Here is a 16,344-nt window from a genome sequence, read left to right on the forward strand (position 1 = left end):
ATACCACTACGACAAATGTGTGCCCTTTTTATTTTTGGGCTAACTAGTGCTGTATATCAGTACTGTGACACCCAGGATAAAAAAAGGAAAACCGGCCTAAACTGGCCAAACTTTGAGCACGCACAGATATCAGCTGTGCGGAGATACCACTACGACAAATGTTTTTTTGCTTTTTATGTGGCTAAATAGTGCTGTATATAGGTACAGTTTGACCCAGGACAAAAAAAGAAAACCGGCTTCTTCAGAGTGGTATATGCTTAAACTTTTCTTGTAGGATTTTTTTCCACCTTTCCTATTTTTCATATATACTCATTTTATATTAAAATTGTGGTACAGATACTATTTTGTTCAGAAGAACTTTTTAACCACTCTGATATTGTCTGTTGTTAACAGACCTTGCATGTGATTTTTCTGCAGTATGTACACATGAATGGCATCGACCATATATCTCCTATGTATAGGAGGTATATTGGATGAACTTTTTCTGGGTATATTTTTAAATCTAATGTACATATGCTATTTATACCACTTGGACATTATTACCCCTGGTGAGATTTATTTCCGTTTTTACATCTCCTTTTTTTCTTGTTTTGCTACTTGTTGTACTTATTCAATAAAGTTTATTGAATTTATATAAGGCTTCAAGCTCCCATTTCTCTCTATACATAGGTATTTTCTCAATGTTCCAATAGGAGAGCCTTTGATTTTTCAGTCTATTGATAGGTATTAACAGTAGAGTATGTGTTTGTGCACTTAGAGACTGAACAATTTTCCAGTTAATAATCATATTCTTTAGGGTATGTGCACCAGGCATCTCTCAGGTGGATTCCTTCAGTAATGGTGAAGAGGTGAGAAGGAGTGACTGGACCATTCCTCAGGTGGTTTCTCCTTGAAGCTGCCACTATATCTATATAAAGTAATACAAAAAAAATGCCAAAGAAAAACACTGCTAGCTTTTTCCCGAAGCATCTTTTGATCCAAAAAGTATGCAAGTATTCCATTCCTTCACTAAACCTTTTGCTACATAGTGACCTCTTAAATATAACATCTTTACATTGCAGATTTCGTGTTGTGGCTGATCCTAATATAATCATTTTGGAAAATGGACAAGTTCTTTATATAAAAAATGCACACCTAAGTGACAGAGGACATTACAAATGTGTAGCATCTAATCCTGCTGGCTCCCGGACTAAGGAGATGAAATTAACTGTACTTGGTAAGTTACAAAAATCCAACTGGTTTCTAATATTGAGAGTTGTGCTCAACAAACTAAGAATATACCATATACTTTGCATATAAAACAGAATAAAAAACTAATCAGCCTAGTTTAGAATAGAACTCTATACACTGCTCTTGAACTACAGTAAGAAAAGGGTCAAACAAGCTTATTAGTAATAAACATACCTGATCGTGTTGCTGCAGCTGACACCAATTTGTCCTCAGCTCTTTCTGTGGTGTGACTGGTGGTCGCGTGGTTAATGGGAGGTATATGTAACAGAGGTGGATGTTCCTTGCGATGCAACCCGGAGTATTTTGTCTTTAGTGTGCGTGAGCACTAATGTCATTTAGTGCACTGGATCCGGGCTGCGGGTAGCTATGAGAGATGAGATGGTCTGGTTACCCATACTACCTCACCTCTGGGTGAGGGTGCTGACTGTACCCCTGTTTTCCTTCAGGACCTGCAGGACTTTCAGGACCTGCCATGAGGTCATGACCATGTGACCAGCCCATGTGATCCATACCTCACCTGTGGGAGTGGTTACAGCCCACATAATAGAGGCTGTGTTTAGCCATGGCAGTGAGTGTGAGGGAGTCTGTCAGAGTGTGGACAGACTTCCATGTGTCCAGGTGGGACACTACAGAGTAGTGTCACGTGCCCCGTCCTGTGTGACACGGCCAGCGGGCCAGTAACTAATATAACAGGACACGGCACGTGTAATTGTCCAGTGTGACGCAGCCCGCAGGCCGGTAACTAATACAACAAGACAATAAAAGGGAAAACCTCGGTAACAATAACAATGGTGGCCCTGCGATAGGGAACGGGGAAGTGGAAACCTCCTGCACTCCCCTGAGTCAGTGTCTCTACACTGCTAACATTCCCTAGGCCGGTTCCTCACCGGGTGCCGATCAGGAACCTAAAAACCCTGACTCGCCCTGCACCTAAACCCTCACTAGTGAAGTGGATGGTGCGGAAACTAATCCCACCACTGCACTAAAAAACACATAAGGAAATGAGACAAAACAGGGAAACACCACTTAGCTTTGCTCTGTTGCTTACGCTCCCAGCAACAGAGCCCACCACCTGCGTGCATCTTTTCCTCGGACCGGATCCAACACCATAGTGCAGCCTTGGAGCAAACAGAGTCCACCACCTGCGTGCAGCTGTCCAGAAACAGAGTCAAGCATATGAGTCCAGCTTTCCAGCAAAAGAGTCCAGCATCTTGAGTCCAACTTTCCAGCAACCGAGTCCAGCATCATGAGTGCAGCTCTACACCGTAGCTGCCACTCCACCAAGCCATGCAAGAACTCCTTGCTGACACCATAGCTGCAACTCCACCAAGCCATGCCAGCCCTCCTCGCAGACACCATTCTTCACCCAGGCTTGCTTGTAACTGAGGACTAACCACCAACAGTAATTACCACACCTGACCCTCTTTTATAGAGCAATCACACCTGTTTTATAATTATGTGCACAAAACTAAAGTAACTCAAGTGCAATGTCCCTAATGGCCACCGGGGGGAAACTAGAACTGAAACACACAGCCAAAGGAAAAAAAAGGTTACTTGTGCATTATCTCTGTCATATCCAACCTGGATCATGACAGGTAGTCTGTGTGCAGAGGACATAGAAGCCCTCCTGTGTGTACGGCTCAAGTCGGAGCCTCCAGGCTGGACATTGCCCTGGCCGGTGTGTGCACAGGGCCTGAGGGAACAAAGTCCAGCTAAGGACTGTTTATGTTGCTTTCGTCTGCTGTGAAGGATGGCAACCTTGCTTTGTTGCTGTGAGGTTTATGGAGCAAATAAATCGAATGGAGTCGTTTTAACCCTGAGTGTGCCAGTGATTGACATCCAAGACCAGCAACGTGAGTAATCCCCATCCACAGAGAGTGTGGAACGTTACATTTCATTAATGAAATCCATGCTTAGTTATGGTTTACACCTTTTAAAGAAGTGATCTCTGTTGCAGTCTTTACCAGGTTACAGAGAAAAACATTTAAAGGACATGGATCAAATAAAAAATGAAAAAGTTCTTTTAGTTTAAATTGTCAAAAAAAGTGAAAACTGTAAGATCTGTTGTTATGCATGTAACTCACTCATGCACACGAGTAATGGGAATAATAAACCCAACAACAGAGAGAAACCCACACCTTACTGGTCCCTGCTGAGACTAGACAATCCCTAACCGCACAACTAAAAACACCACCTTGGACCTGGCTACCCGAAAGCCCTTCAAAGGGTTTCTCATACCTCCTGAGGTACGAAGGGTGAGGCCACTGTGCACAGCTAACCAGGAGAGGGAAAGTGTGCAGAAGGATATGAGGACTTAGGGTGAGGAAACTTAAAATATGTGCATGAAAGGGAAATAAGGAGAACTAAGAGGAATTAAAGAAAAATAAAACAAGAATAGTCTCCCACCAACTTAACTGAGGAGAAATAAAAGGTGCAGGGAAGGCAGACAAACCAACACAGCAGAAATAAAAACGGTGTTTGCCTAGAAAAAAAAATTATTTCATTGATGGACTGGAGTTTCTTAGCACTAATTCACTTAGAAGTATAGGCAGCAAGGAAGTGTAGTGAAGGCCCAACCTAGAATGTGATAGGGCAACCAAAACAAGACAATGGGAAACACATAAAGAGGTGCAAACTCAGAAAGGAACCATCAGCATGAAGACAGGGAAGAAAATGACAATAGCTCAGCAGATAGGAGAACCAACCATGGATCAAGAGGTGACTAGATTTAATGCCCAAACCAAGTCGTGACATCGGAATATGCTGTGCTGCTTAAAGGGAACACAGTTTGGAAGAAGTCCACTTTCCTATTATCCATAACAACAAAATAATTATTATGACCCCTGAATAGGAAGAGTGAAAATTCAGTGGATAATAGTTATGAGTCTCATTAATTGATTAGAGGAGTGATTATCCTGTCCCTCCCTGTGTCTCCCTACCTCACTTAGCAGTGACTTATAGGCTATAGGTCTGCTACATATTCTAAGTCTGCTATATAAGTTCTTTCAGCCAATGTATTATTAAAAAGTTCTACAACTTTTCAAAGCTCTGTTCACATCATGATTTTGTATCCACCCAACATCCAAGCACACATTATAAACAGAGCCTGACAGATCTTAACACTGACATGTCACTACTAGGCTATAATTATATCCATTTAACAGATACTTCATAAGCATTTCATGGCCTACTCATTTAATGGCATTGATTAATTAAAATTCTAGCCTATGAGTAGTGGTTGCATCTGACAGGCCTTCATCACTCATAGGCTACAATTGCACCTGTTTACTTGTAGGTGAAGAACAGCTTTTCAAAAGCTAATATTTACATTTCCATACAGTTGTTCTTTTTTTACTGGACTATAAATGGAATACAGTACAGTAGAAACTCCCAGACCCCAGAGACCGCAAGATCCTGAGCTGATATAGACTCACAGTCTGGCCATCAAATCCGGCCGACACAGGCAGAGCTACAAGCCCAGGGAGGAAAGACTGTGCCAACACTGTGACCAGGAGGCCCTAGAGGATGAGACCCACTTCCTGCTACACTGCCCCAAATACTCAGCAGGACAATCACTTCAGGAGACTCTCACATCTCTTCCCGGATTTCATCACCATGAAGGAGGAAGAGAAAACATATATCCTGCTGGGGGAAGAAGAGAGAGCAGTGGAGATAGCAGCGTGGTATGTGAGTGAATGTCATAGACTGTGAGAGAACTATGATAAGCCACGGACTTCTATGGCCCCCACCCTGGATCTGCCCCATCTGCCCATCCACCTTCCCTATGCCATGGACTTCTATATCCCCCACCCTGGATCTGCCCCCATCCCCCATCCACCTTCCCTATGCCATGGACTTCTATAGCCCTATCCTGGATCTGCCCCCATCCCCCAATCCACCTTCCCTATGCTATGGACTTTTATAGCCCTATCCTGGATCTGCCCCCATCCACCTTTCCTACAGCCCCTACCCAACATCCCTACAGTCCCTATTAGTGTTAAGCATTCCGATACCGCAAGTATCGGGTATCGGCCGATATTAGCGGTATCGGAATTCCGATACTGACTTCCGATACTTTTGTCATATCGGATTCCGGAATCGGAATCGGAAGTTCAAAGTTGATTGACAGCCGAAATGACGTCATCATGATGCGCGGTGTGTGCGCATCATGATGCGCCGTCATTTCGGGCCTTCCGGGGGTCTCTGCCGGCCTTTTTTAAAAAAAAAAAAAAGTCCCTAGTCTCACTTTATGGTAAAAGCTGTGTGGGAAATTCCCACGCAGCAATGGCATAAAGTGAGACCAGGGACTTTTTTTTTTTTAAGTGGCGGAGGAATACAGTGCGGAAGGATACCTACCTTCCGTCATTGGATTCCTGCAGCCCGTAGAGAGCGGTCGCATCAGCTGATGCTGCAGTTCTCTACCCAAGATCGTCGTGGGACACACTCGTGGACTGCTTCGGATCATGGGTGAGTATTTTTGTGGTTTGTTATGTTAATATTTATTCGTAAAAGACAATGGCTTCGGGGAACAATGTGACAAGTATTGGTAAGTATGTTACTCTATGTTATATGTACTGTATGTCTATGTATGTATTGTATGAATGTATTGTATGTAGCATGCATGTAGTATGTATGTAGTATATATGTGGTATGTATGTAGTATATATGTGGTATGTATGTAGTATGTATGTAGCATGTAGTATGTATGTAGCATGCATGTAGTATATATGTAGTATGTATGTAGCATGTAGTATGTATATATGTAGTATGTATGTAGTATGTATGTAGTATATATGTAGTATGTATGTAGTATATATGTGGTATGTATGTAGCATGCATGTAGTATGTATGTAGTATGTATGTAGTATATATGTGGTATGTATGTAGTATATATGTGGTATGTATGTAGTATATATGTGGTATGTATGTAGCATGCATGTAGTATGTATGTAGTATGTATGTAGCATGTAGCATGTATGTAGCATGCATGTAGTATATATGTGGTATGTATGTAGCATGTAGTATGCATGTAGTATGTATGTAGTATGTATGTAGTATGTATGTAGCATGTAGTATGTATGTAGCATGCATGTAGTATGTATGTAGTATATATGTAGCATGTAGTATGTAGCATGCATGTAGTATATATGTAGTATGTATGTAGCATGTAGTATGTATGTAGCATGCATGTAGTATGTATGTAGCATGCATGTAGTATATATGTAGTATATATGTAGTATGTATGTAGCATGTAGTATGTATGTAGTATTTTTTTTTTTTTTTTATATTTAACACATTAGCCGGATGATGGGACTACTACTGTCCCATCATTGGCTAATGTGTCAATCACTGTCATGGTAGCAGGCATCGCCCGATGGGACTTGTAGTCCCATCGGGCGATGCCTGCACGGACCCCCGGACATCAGCGCAGCCCCCCGGCAGGCCGGCACAGCCCCCCGGCAGGCCGGTACAGACCCCCACAGGGTGCACAGCCCCCCGGCAGGCCGGTACAGACCCCCACAGGGTGTACAGACCCCGGGCAGTCCTCACAGCCCACCGGCAGGCCGGCACAGCCCCCCGGCAGGCCGGCAGAGACCCCCGGAAGGCCTGTACAGACCCCCGAGAGGCTGTACAAGGGCAGGAAAGGGTTTTTCCAATTCCGATACCGGAAGTCTCATAGACTTGAATGGGACTTCCGGTATCGGCATCGGCAATACCGATACTTTTTTTAAAGATCGGCCGATCCATTCCGATACGATATTTTGAAGTATCGGACGGTATCGCTCAACTCTAGTCCCTATCCCTATTCCCTTTTGTACAATTGCTTTGGCAAAACTAATGTGTATTTAGTCCTGCCAATAAAGCTTCTTTGAATTTGACTACTATGCAACTTCACCTCTATATATACTGCTCAAAAAAATAAAGGGAGCACTAAAAGTTGGATCAGCTTGTAATGTGTTCCCTAATTTTTTTGCAGTATATATATATATATATATATATATATATATATATATATAGTTGTGCTCAAAAGTTTACCATATCCTGGCAGAATTTTTGCTTTCTTGGCTTTTATCAGAGACTATGAATGATAACACCAAAACGTTTTCTCCACTCATGGTTAGTGGTTGAGTGAAGCCATTTATTGTCAAACTACTGTGTTTTTATTTTTAAATCATAATGACAACCCCAAACATCCAAATGACCCTGATGAAAACTTTACATACCCTGATGATTTTGGCCTGATAACATGCACAGAAGTTGACACAAATATGTTTGAATGGCTACTAAAGGTAACATCCTCATCTGTGACCTGTTTGCTTGTAATCAGTGTGTGTGCATAAAAGCTGAGTGAGTTTCTGGGATCCAGACAGACTCTTGCATCTTTCATCCAGCCACTGACGTTTCTGGATTGTGAGTCATGGGGAAATAAGTTGTACAACTGTTTTATTATAGAATTACTGAATATTTTTTATTTTACCATATAAATAATAATAAAGCATAGGCACAGTTTACTTAACTCTGAAACATAATTCCAAATAGGTTTTGCCTTGTAGCTGCAAATTATCTAAATGAAATCATTCACATATTTTCTTTTTGTAGTTCCACCCAGCATTAAAGATGGAAACACCACCTTGGAGTTGTCCTTTATAGCAAAAAGTGAAATAAATTTGGAATGTGATGCCAGGGGAATTCCACACCCTACAATTACATGGTATAAAGATGGGGAAATAATTCTCCCCAGTACACGAGTCATCTTTATTGAGAATGGAAAATATCTACAAATTTCTGAAGCTAAGACTACAGATTCTGGAAAATTCACATGTCATGTGGCTAATGATGCAGGGAATGCAGAGAAGGCCTATCTGCTTGATATTTATGGTAAGCTGTTTCATGAATATTGAATAAAGCCATTGATCTATGATCTTCTAATTTACAGAAGGCAAAGCTGCATCTTTCATCCCAAACCATCCCAGAGTGAGATAGAATGCGTGCCATGACCACAACTGGATAGAATGTAACATAGCGACGGTATCCAAACTATAAACCGTAACCATAAATGGGTTGTCTCATCTTTCATTTTCAGGTGCAAACTGCTTCTAGGTCTCCTGTCTTTTTGCTTTTAATGGGGCAGGTTATTCTTGCTTCATTGACATGTCAGATCAGGGACAGTTTGGCGCCACTGGCCCAAACAGTGTGCGCTCTTGCTTCAATGGCACGTCAGATCAGGGATAGTGTGGCACCGCTGGCCCAAACAGTGTGCGCTCTTGCTTCATTGACACGTCAGATCAGGGATAGTGTGGCGCCACTGGCCCAAACAGTGTGCGCTCTGTTGCTTTGCCTCTGCAGCATTGCAGAAATATAATAACACTGATGCTGGTCTGATTGAATGCCAAAAGTTTGCATCAAAAGATCCAAGTTACACTTACATATAAGTTTCAATTTCATATAAGAAATAGAAACTGGATTTACTTTATTTATAAAAGCAATACATTCAGGGACATCCACATTAAACAAAAGAGGAATACTAAAAATTACAAACGTTAGTATAAAAGAGCACACACACACTAGTGTAAGAAGACTAGATGGATAAACAGATAGCACAAAAAAAAATTGTATATAACAGAAACTGTGCTACAAAACTGAACATCACAGCCTAAGGCCAATAATCTTAAAGAAATTATCGAGATTTTACATCACAGTTCAATAATTCTAATAATAGTTAAATGACTTATTGTTCTAATTAAAAATAGAATTTCTAAACATGAAAATTCATTTAAAAAGAATCTACCTCCACTCACATTTTTTATTCAATTTTTAGTAAATTAATTTTTCATAGATGTGACTAGCTTATAGATATTTTAGTTTTCAGACTGGCACCAAGAGCCAATTCAATAGCTTCATATTTTCTGTAGGAAACATGTCAGCTTTTCTATATAGGCTTGATCAGTTTGAGCAGAGTCATTCTACTGCCATTATAGAAGGGGAGATGTATTAATGGCTGTAATGTATTGATGGAGGGATGTATAAGGCAAAATGTTAACAATGTCCTATATATCCTAAAGCTTGTAAGCGTCTCCCTCTACAGCATTAAAAATTCCCCCCCACCAAAAAAAAAAAAAAAATGGAAAAACTATAAACATCACCAACCTAAATGTTAAAAAATGATTTTATTAAGATTTGATTTAAAATCATGATTAGGTAATAGGAGGTCAGCACGAAAAATGACATGGTAAGGAGAAATGCAGCTTTCGAATTAGTGGTATTATCAGAAAAAATGACAAACTTTAGCCATAATCATAATCACCAAAGTTATAGATAATTGGTGACAATTATCCACAGTATTTGAGGTAACTTGATCATCAATGAATCAATAATCAGATCAATGCTCACATTGGAATATGAGTAAGGGATGTAAATACGAAAACAACCAAGATCGATAAATGCAGATAAATCAAAAAGTAGCATAAATAACATGTAACAATCAGTGCTAGCGGAGAAGCGTGGATATCTCTGGAATAAGACATCTGATCTCAGATATCAAAGTGTCTTCTTATTCAGCTTCCTATGACCTACATGCCCATATATATACGGCTTAGGAGGGTGGATCCTACTGACAGATTCCATTTGTATAATAACTTTTATCCTGCAGATTTACTATCTATACTGCAGCAGTAACTGTGTGAACCAGACAGAATAGGACCTTGTAATTGTCATGGCTCCCTGTAATGTGGCAAGATTAATATTGTGTGTGCTTTATTTACAAGTCCCAGCTACAATTGATGGAGATTCGAGCAAACTGCATAGTAAAAAGGTAATCACAGGAAAACCCCTTTTACTGGAGTGTGAAGCCAGAGGACATCCATTCCCATTGATAACCTGGCTGAGAGAAGGAGTGCCTGTGGAGACAAGTGACAACATCCGCCTTCTCTACCATGGCAGGAAGCTGGAGATTACAAATACTGGGGAGCAGGACCAAGGACTGTACACTTGTGTAGCCACCAACGTAGCGGGAGAAGCTGAAATCCAATATGGCATCCAGATTTTAGGTTAGTTACATGTTGTAGCCTGGAGATAATTTATCACATCACAGCAATTATGTTGTATAGAGATTAGCAGAACTCTGGAAATATCTCGCAGAAGAAGAGTTTCTGGAGCACATGGAGTAATTATTAGGTTTGCTTAGTGAAAATACACTTTTCAAAAACTTGTATTTATTTTATAAAGACACGTACACAAATGGATAAAATTGTTGGCGCCTTCTGTTAAAGTAGGAAAAACCTGCAATGGTCCCTGAAGTAACTAACTGGAAACTGAGAAAAGTGATTTTCAATGTAAATTTATAGAATTTCAGCTGATAAGAATCAGACATTGCTTAGTTATGAGTTGTGGTTCAGCAGATAAATAATGAGTAAAAAACTAATGAAAATGTCAGTCTCAAGTTATTTTATTGACCAATATATTTTTTTTCCTTTACCAGAAGGGCGCTAACAATTTTGCCCACATGTATATATGCCCCTAAAAAGGCTTGAACATTAGCTTAGTGCGTGAAATTTCAGGTTCCAAATAATTTGACATTTCTGTTTATTTATGTATTTGTATTTAGGTGAATGTTACCATAAGCCTTTAGGGAACAGATAAAAAGCTTTTTGATATTCTAAATTATTTACTATTAAAATTACTGTATGATAAAGTGTAAGCAAGCAGCTGAAGGCTTGTAAGGAGAGAAGTATCTGACTCAATCAAAGTTTGAACCAGTGAAGATTATCTCCTTCTGCTTCATCGGTGACATTGGAGATTTATCAAGCTGCCTTATAGTAACAATGGCCCATTGCGACCAATCAGAGCTCAGCTTTCTTATATGAATGAGCCCTGGTAAAAGGAAAGCTGAGCTCTAGTTGCAATGGACTATTCTTGCTATAAGATAGCTAAATCTCTCCATTACCTGCTTCCATTGTATGGCATGTCTACAGCAATGTTGCCATTTTTAAAGTTACAAACCTCGTAAATTTGCAATTTCTTGTTGTCATCAAATTAAAATGGATAGAGATTTCATTGAGACAAAAGTGCTGCCTTTTATAGCTGGTACAAATGTATCTGATGTCATTGAGTTCATGAAACATGCTGTTTTATTTGAATACAATCAGGATCACAAAAAAATGCCATCAACCTTTGCAATAGATCGCTCGTAGCTAGAGTTGAGCGAAACGGGTCGAAAAATTTCAAAAGTCGCCGACTTTTGGCAAAGTCGGATTTCATGAAACGAAACCCGACCCTAGGATGAGGTCGGCCACGAGGTCGGCGACTTACGCGCCAAAGTCGCGTTTCAAAAGTTTGTTTTGCGCTCTTTTTCAGCCAATCAGGATCCACGGACACTGTGGGCAACGTGATGACATAGGCAGGGGTCACCACCATCTTTCAGAAGGGCATCCAAGTGATTGGCTTGCTTTGGTGGGCGTCACAGGGGTTATAAAAGGGCGTGCACGCCGACCGCCATCTTACTTCTGCCGATCTTAGCATAGGGAGAGGTTGCTGATTCTGTAGGGAGAGCGTTAGGCAGGGAAGAAGAAAAAAAAACTGCTTCTGCTGCTAGCGATTTTGCCTGTACAACACACCAGTCACTGTGTGTGCAGTGCAAGGGGAGGCTATATTGTGGTGGATCAGCGGTGATGGTTGTTAGGCTGCCTTCTAAGGCTTCCTGACAGCTGCATTGCTGTTTACCTACTGCTCTGCAAACTGCTTTTTTAAAAGCAATCCCAAATTTTTTTTTTGCCCTGCTGAGGTACTGAGCGTGCATTTTTTCACACCATACAGCGGTGTACGCTCCTCACACAGTACCGTGTAACGGCTGTTATCACAGCCACAGTGAAGCTATCTGTGTGTCACTGTGGAAGGATAAGTGGAGGACTTGTTCCATTCTTACAGACCTACACTCTAGGGAGATTCCTATTCTGCCCAATTCTACATACACCTTGTAGTTTGTGATACACTAGCCAATTTCTGCCTGTGACATAGCGCTCTGATATTCAGTGGGCCTCACACAATCCAAAAGTGTCCAGTGTCCACTAGTGTGTGCAGAAATTCAAAATCTCCCTTATCCTGTAGTCACTTTTTTCACACCTGTGCCATCGAGCCTGTGACATAGCGCTCTGATATTCCGTGGGCCTCACACAATCCAAAAGTGTCCAGTGTCCACTAGTGTGTGCAGAAATTCAAAATCTCCCTTATCCTGTAGTCACTTTTTTCACACCTGTGCCATCGAGCCTGTGACATAGCGCTCTGATATTTAGTGGGCCTCACACAATCCAAAAGTGTCCAGTGTCCACTAGTGTGTGCAGAAATTCAAAATCTCCCTTATCCTGTAGTCACTTTTGTCACACCTGTGCCATCGAGCCTGTGACATAGCGCTCTGTTATTCAGTGGGCCTCACACAATCCAAAAGTGTCCAGTGTCCACTAGTGTGTGCAGAAATTCAAAATCTCCCTTATCCTGTAGTCACTTTTTTCACACCTGTGCCATCGAGCCTGTGACATAGCGCTCTGATATTCAGTGGGCCTCACACAATCCAAAAGTGTCCAGTGTCCACTAGTGTGTGCAGAAATTCAAAATCTCCCTTATCCTGTAGTCACTTTTTTCACACCTGTGCCATCGAGCCTGTGACATAGCGCTCTGATATTCAGTGGGCCTCACACAATCCAAAAGTGTCCAGTGTCCACTAGTGTGTGCAGAAATTCAAAATCTCTGTGATCCTGTAGTCACTTTTTTCACACCTGTGCCATCGAGCCTGTGACATAGCGCTCTGATATTCAGTGGGCCTCACACAATCCAAAAGTGTCCAGTGTCCACTAGTGTGTGCAGAAATTCAAAATCTCCCTTATCCTGTAGTCACTTTTTTCACACCTGTGCCATCGAGCCTGTGACATAGCGCTCTGATATTTAGTGGGCCTCACACAATCCAAAAGTGTCCAGTGTCCACTAGTGTGTGCAGAAATTCAAAATCTCCCTTATCCTGTAGTCACTTTTTTCACACCTGTGCCATCGAGCCTGTGACATAGCGCTCTGTTATTCAGTGGGCCTCACACAATCCAAAAGTGTCCAGTGTCCACTAGTGTGTGCAGAAATTCAAAATCTCCCTTATCCTGTAGTCACTTTTTTCACACCTGTGCCATCAAGCCTGTGACATAGCGCTCTGATATTCAGTGGGCCTCACACAATCCAAAAGTGTCCACTAGTGTGTGCAGAAATTCAAAATCTCCCTTATCCTGTAGTCACTTTTTTCACACCTGTGCCATCGAGCCTGTGACATAGCGCTCTGATATTCAGTGGGCCTCACACAATCCAAAAGTGTCCAGTGTCCACTAGTGTGTGCAGAAATTCAAAATCTCTGTGATCCTGTAGTCACTTTTTTCACACCTGTGCCATCGAGCCTGTGACATAGCGCTCTGATATTCAGTGGGCCTCACACAATCCAAAAGTGTCCAGTGTCCACTAGTGTGTGCAGAAATTCAAAATCTCCCTTATCCTCTAGTGACATTTTTCACACCTGCGACATCGAGCCAGTGACATAGCGCTGTGATATTCAGTGGGCCTCACACAATCCAAAAGTGTCCAGTGTCCACAAGTGTCTGCAGAAATTCAAAATCTCCCCTGTCCTATAGACACCTTGTACCTTGTTTTACATTACTATATAGTTTGTTGGATTTTGTCTACATTTCTACCAAAAATGAGGAAGGCTGTTGGAAGAGGCCGTGGAATTGGGCGGGGGTTGGCAGCTGGTAATGATGGTGTTGGTGGTGGATCTGATGGTAGTGGCAAAAGCAAAATAGGACCGAATGCAGGAGGTGTTGAGCCTGCATCATCGTCTGGCTCCACAAGGCCTCGAAGGCTTAGTTTTCTAGGAAAAAGTTTTGTCTTACATTGCTGACTCAGCCTCCAGCTCTATCGCCTCCTCTTCTGAAGTTGTAAAAAATAAAAGCACTGAGTCGTCATTGGAGGCTCATGTTCATGAACCACACCTTTCCTTGTGTCCTTCACCCCAACCAAGATTGAAGGATGACGCAGGCCATACTACTGATTACTCCATGGAGCTGTTTTCACATACCATGCCTGGATTATCAAGTGAAATGGTGAATTACCCAGGCCAAGATGAATCTGACATGGAGTGCACTGATGCACAGCCGCTGATAGATGATTCTGCTGGTACATTCACTCAGAGCACTACATTGTCCTCGCAATGTACAGAGTCAGATTCTGACCCTGATGAGAATCAGGTGCCCCTTCCCGCACACTATACCACCATACATGGTGACACAGAGGAAGGTGCACATGACATTGAAGAGGAGGTGATGGATGACTCAGTTGTTGACCCAGATTGGCATCCATTGGGGGAAGAGGGTGCTGCTTCCAATAGCTCAGATGAGGAGGAGCATCCACAGCAGACATCGACATCGCAACAGCTGTTATCTGGCAGGCCCGGAGCACTCCAAAGACAGGTTCCAAAAATCAAAAGAGTTGCTGGACAGCTTGTCCAGAGGGTCAAAAGATCACAGCGTGCTAGGCCGCAAAATGTCTGCCAAAGTAGGAAGAGTGCAGTGTGGCACTTTTTTGAACAAAATCCTCATGATCAGGCCAAGGTTATCTGTAAGAAGTGCGCAAAGACCTTTAGCCGAGGGAAAAATCTGAAAAATTTGAATACCAGTTGCATGCTTAGACATTTAACCAGCATGCACTTGCAAGCGTGGACACAACACCAAACCTCAAGTGCCACATGTGCAACTGATCACAAAGAAGGTAGTCAACAATGCTACATTGTTTCCCCCACTGTAAGCCCACCGGTTAGCACAGCAGCAAATGTTGAGGTGTCGTTGCAAGGCCACAGCAGTCAGGGAATCCCACTGTTATATCAACGAAATACTGAATCTAGGCCATCAGAAAGAACACCAACTCCATCACCATCATCAACCCTCTCTCAGTCCGCCCTGTCCACCGCTACTTCCACCATATGCAGCTCTCAAGTCCAGCTCACCCTCCCAGACACTATGAGTAGGTCAAGAAAGTACTCAGTCTCTCATCCGCGTACACTGGGTTTGAACGCCCACATTGCCAAACTAATCTCGTTTGAGATGATGCCCTATCGGTTGGTGGAAAGCGCAGCTTTCCGCGAACTCATGGCCTATGCAGTACCACGCTATGACCTACCCAGTCGCCACTTCTTCTCTCGCAAAGCCATCCCAGCCCTCCACCATCATGTAAAAGACCGCATTGTCCATGCACTCAAGCAGTCAGTGAGTGGAAAGGTGCACCTCACAACTGATGCATGGTCCAGTCGGCATGGCCAGGGCCGTTACGTGTCCATCACTGCGCACTGGGTTAATGTGGTGGATGCAGGGTCCACAGGGGACAGCGGTGGTGGGACAGTGCTGCCTAGCCCATGGTATAGGAAACAGTTGGCTGTAGGCGTTCCACCCTCCTCCTCCTCCTCCAGAAGCGAAAGCTCGTCCACAGAGCGCAGTCGTATGAGCACTCCATCTGCAGCTGCCACTGTTGCACACAATGTGTCCCCCTATCGAGCAGCTAGTGGAAAGCGTCAGCAGGCTGTGTTGCAGATGATGTGTTTGGGCGACAGACACACCGCCGAGGTGCTGGCCGAGTACTTGAAGCGACAAACTGAGTCATGGCTGGGCAGTGTACATCTTGAGGCAGGCAAGGTAGTTAGTGATAACGGCCGTAATTTTGTGGCAGCCATAGCCCTTTCAAAACTCAGCCACATACCTTGCTTGGCTCACACCTTGAACCTGGTGGTGCAGTGCTTCCTCAAAAATTATCCGGAGTTAACAGCCCTGCTCCAGAAGGTGCGAAGACTGTGCGCGCACATCCGCCGGTCGCCTGTACACTTCGTTCGTATGCAGAAGCTGCAGCGATTGCTCCACCTTCCCAACCACCGCCTCATTATCGACATTGCAACAAGGTGGAACTCCACCCTGCACATGGTGGAGCGGCTGTGCGAGCAGAGGCAGGCCATAATGCATTTGTGGGAGGATACACGGCCAGGCACTTTGAGAGCAGACATGGAGTTGACAGGTGTGCAGTGGTCGAAGCTGAAAGACCTCTGTAAAG

The 16,344-nt window shown here is 42.8% G+C and overlaps 1 protein-coding gene across 1 annotated transcript in view; it reads left to right on the plus strand.

Annotated features, from left to right (window-relative positions):
• Positions 1-16,344, plus strand: part of HMCN1 (hemicentin 1) — a 944,468-nt gene that overhangs the window by 369,879 nt on the left and 558,245 nt on the right. Inside the window, exons 30-32 of the mRNA XM_073582913.1 lie at positions 1,062-1,216; positions 7,831-8,109; positions 9,996-10,277. Of these exons, the coding sequence (XP_073439014.1) occupies positions 1,062-1,216; positions 7,831-8,109; positions 9,996-10,277 (716 nt within the window). The remainder of the gene's footprint in view (positions 1-1,061; positions 1,217-7,830; positions 8,110-9,995; positions 10,278-16,344) is intronic.

The sequence above is a fragment of the Dendrobates tinctorius genome, unplaced genomic scaffold (assembly GCF_039654945.1).
Source record: "Dendrobates tinctorius isolate UK_male_01 unplaced genomic scaffold, ASM3965494v1 ptg000074l, whole genome shotgun sequence".
NCBI classification, from domain to species: domain Eukaryota; kingdom Metazoa; phylum Chordata; class Amphibia; order Anura; family Dendrobatidae; genus Dendrobates; species Dendrobates tinctorius.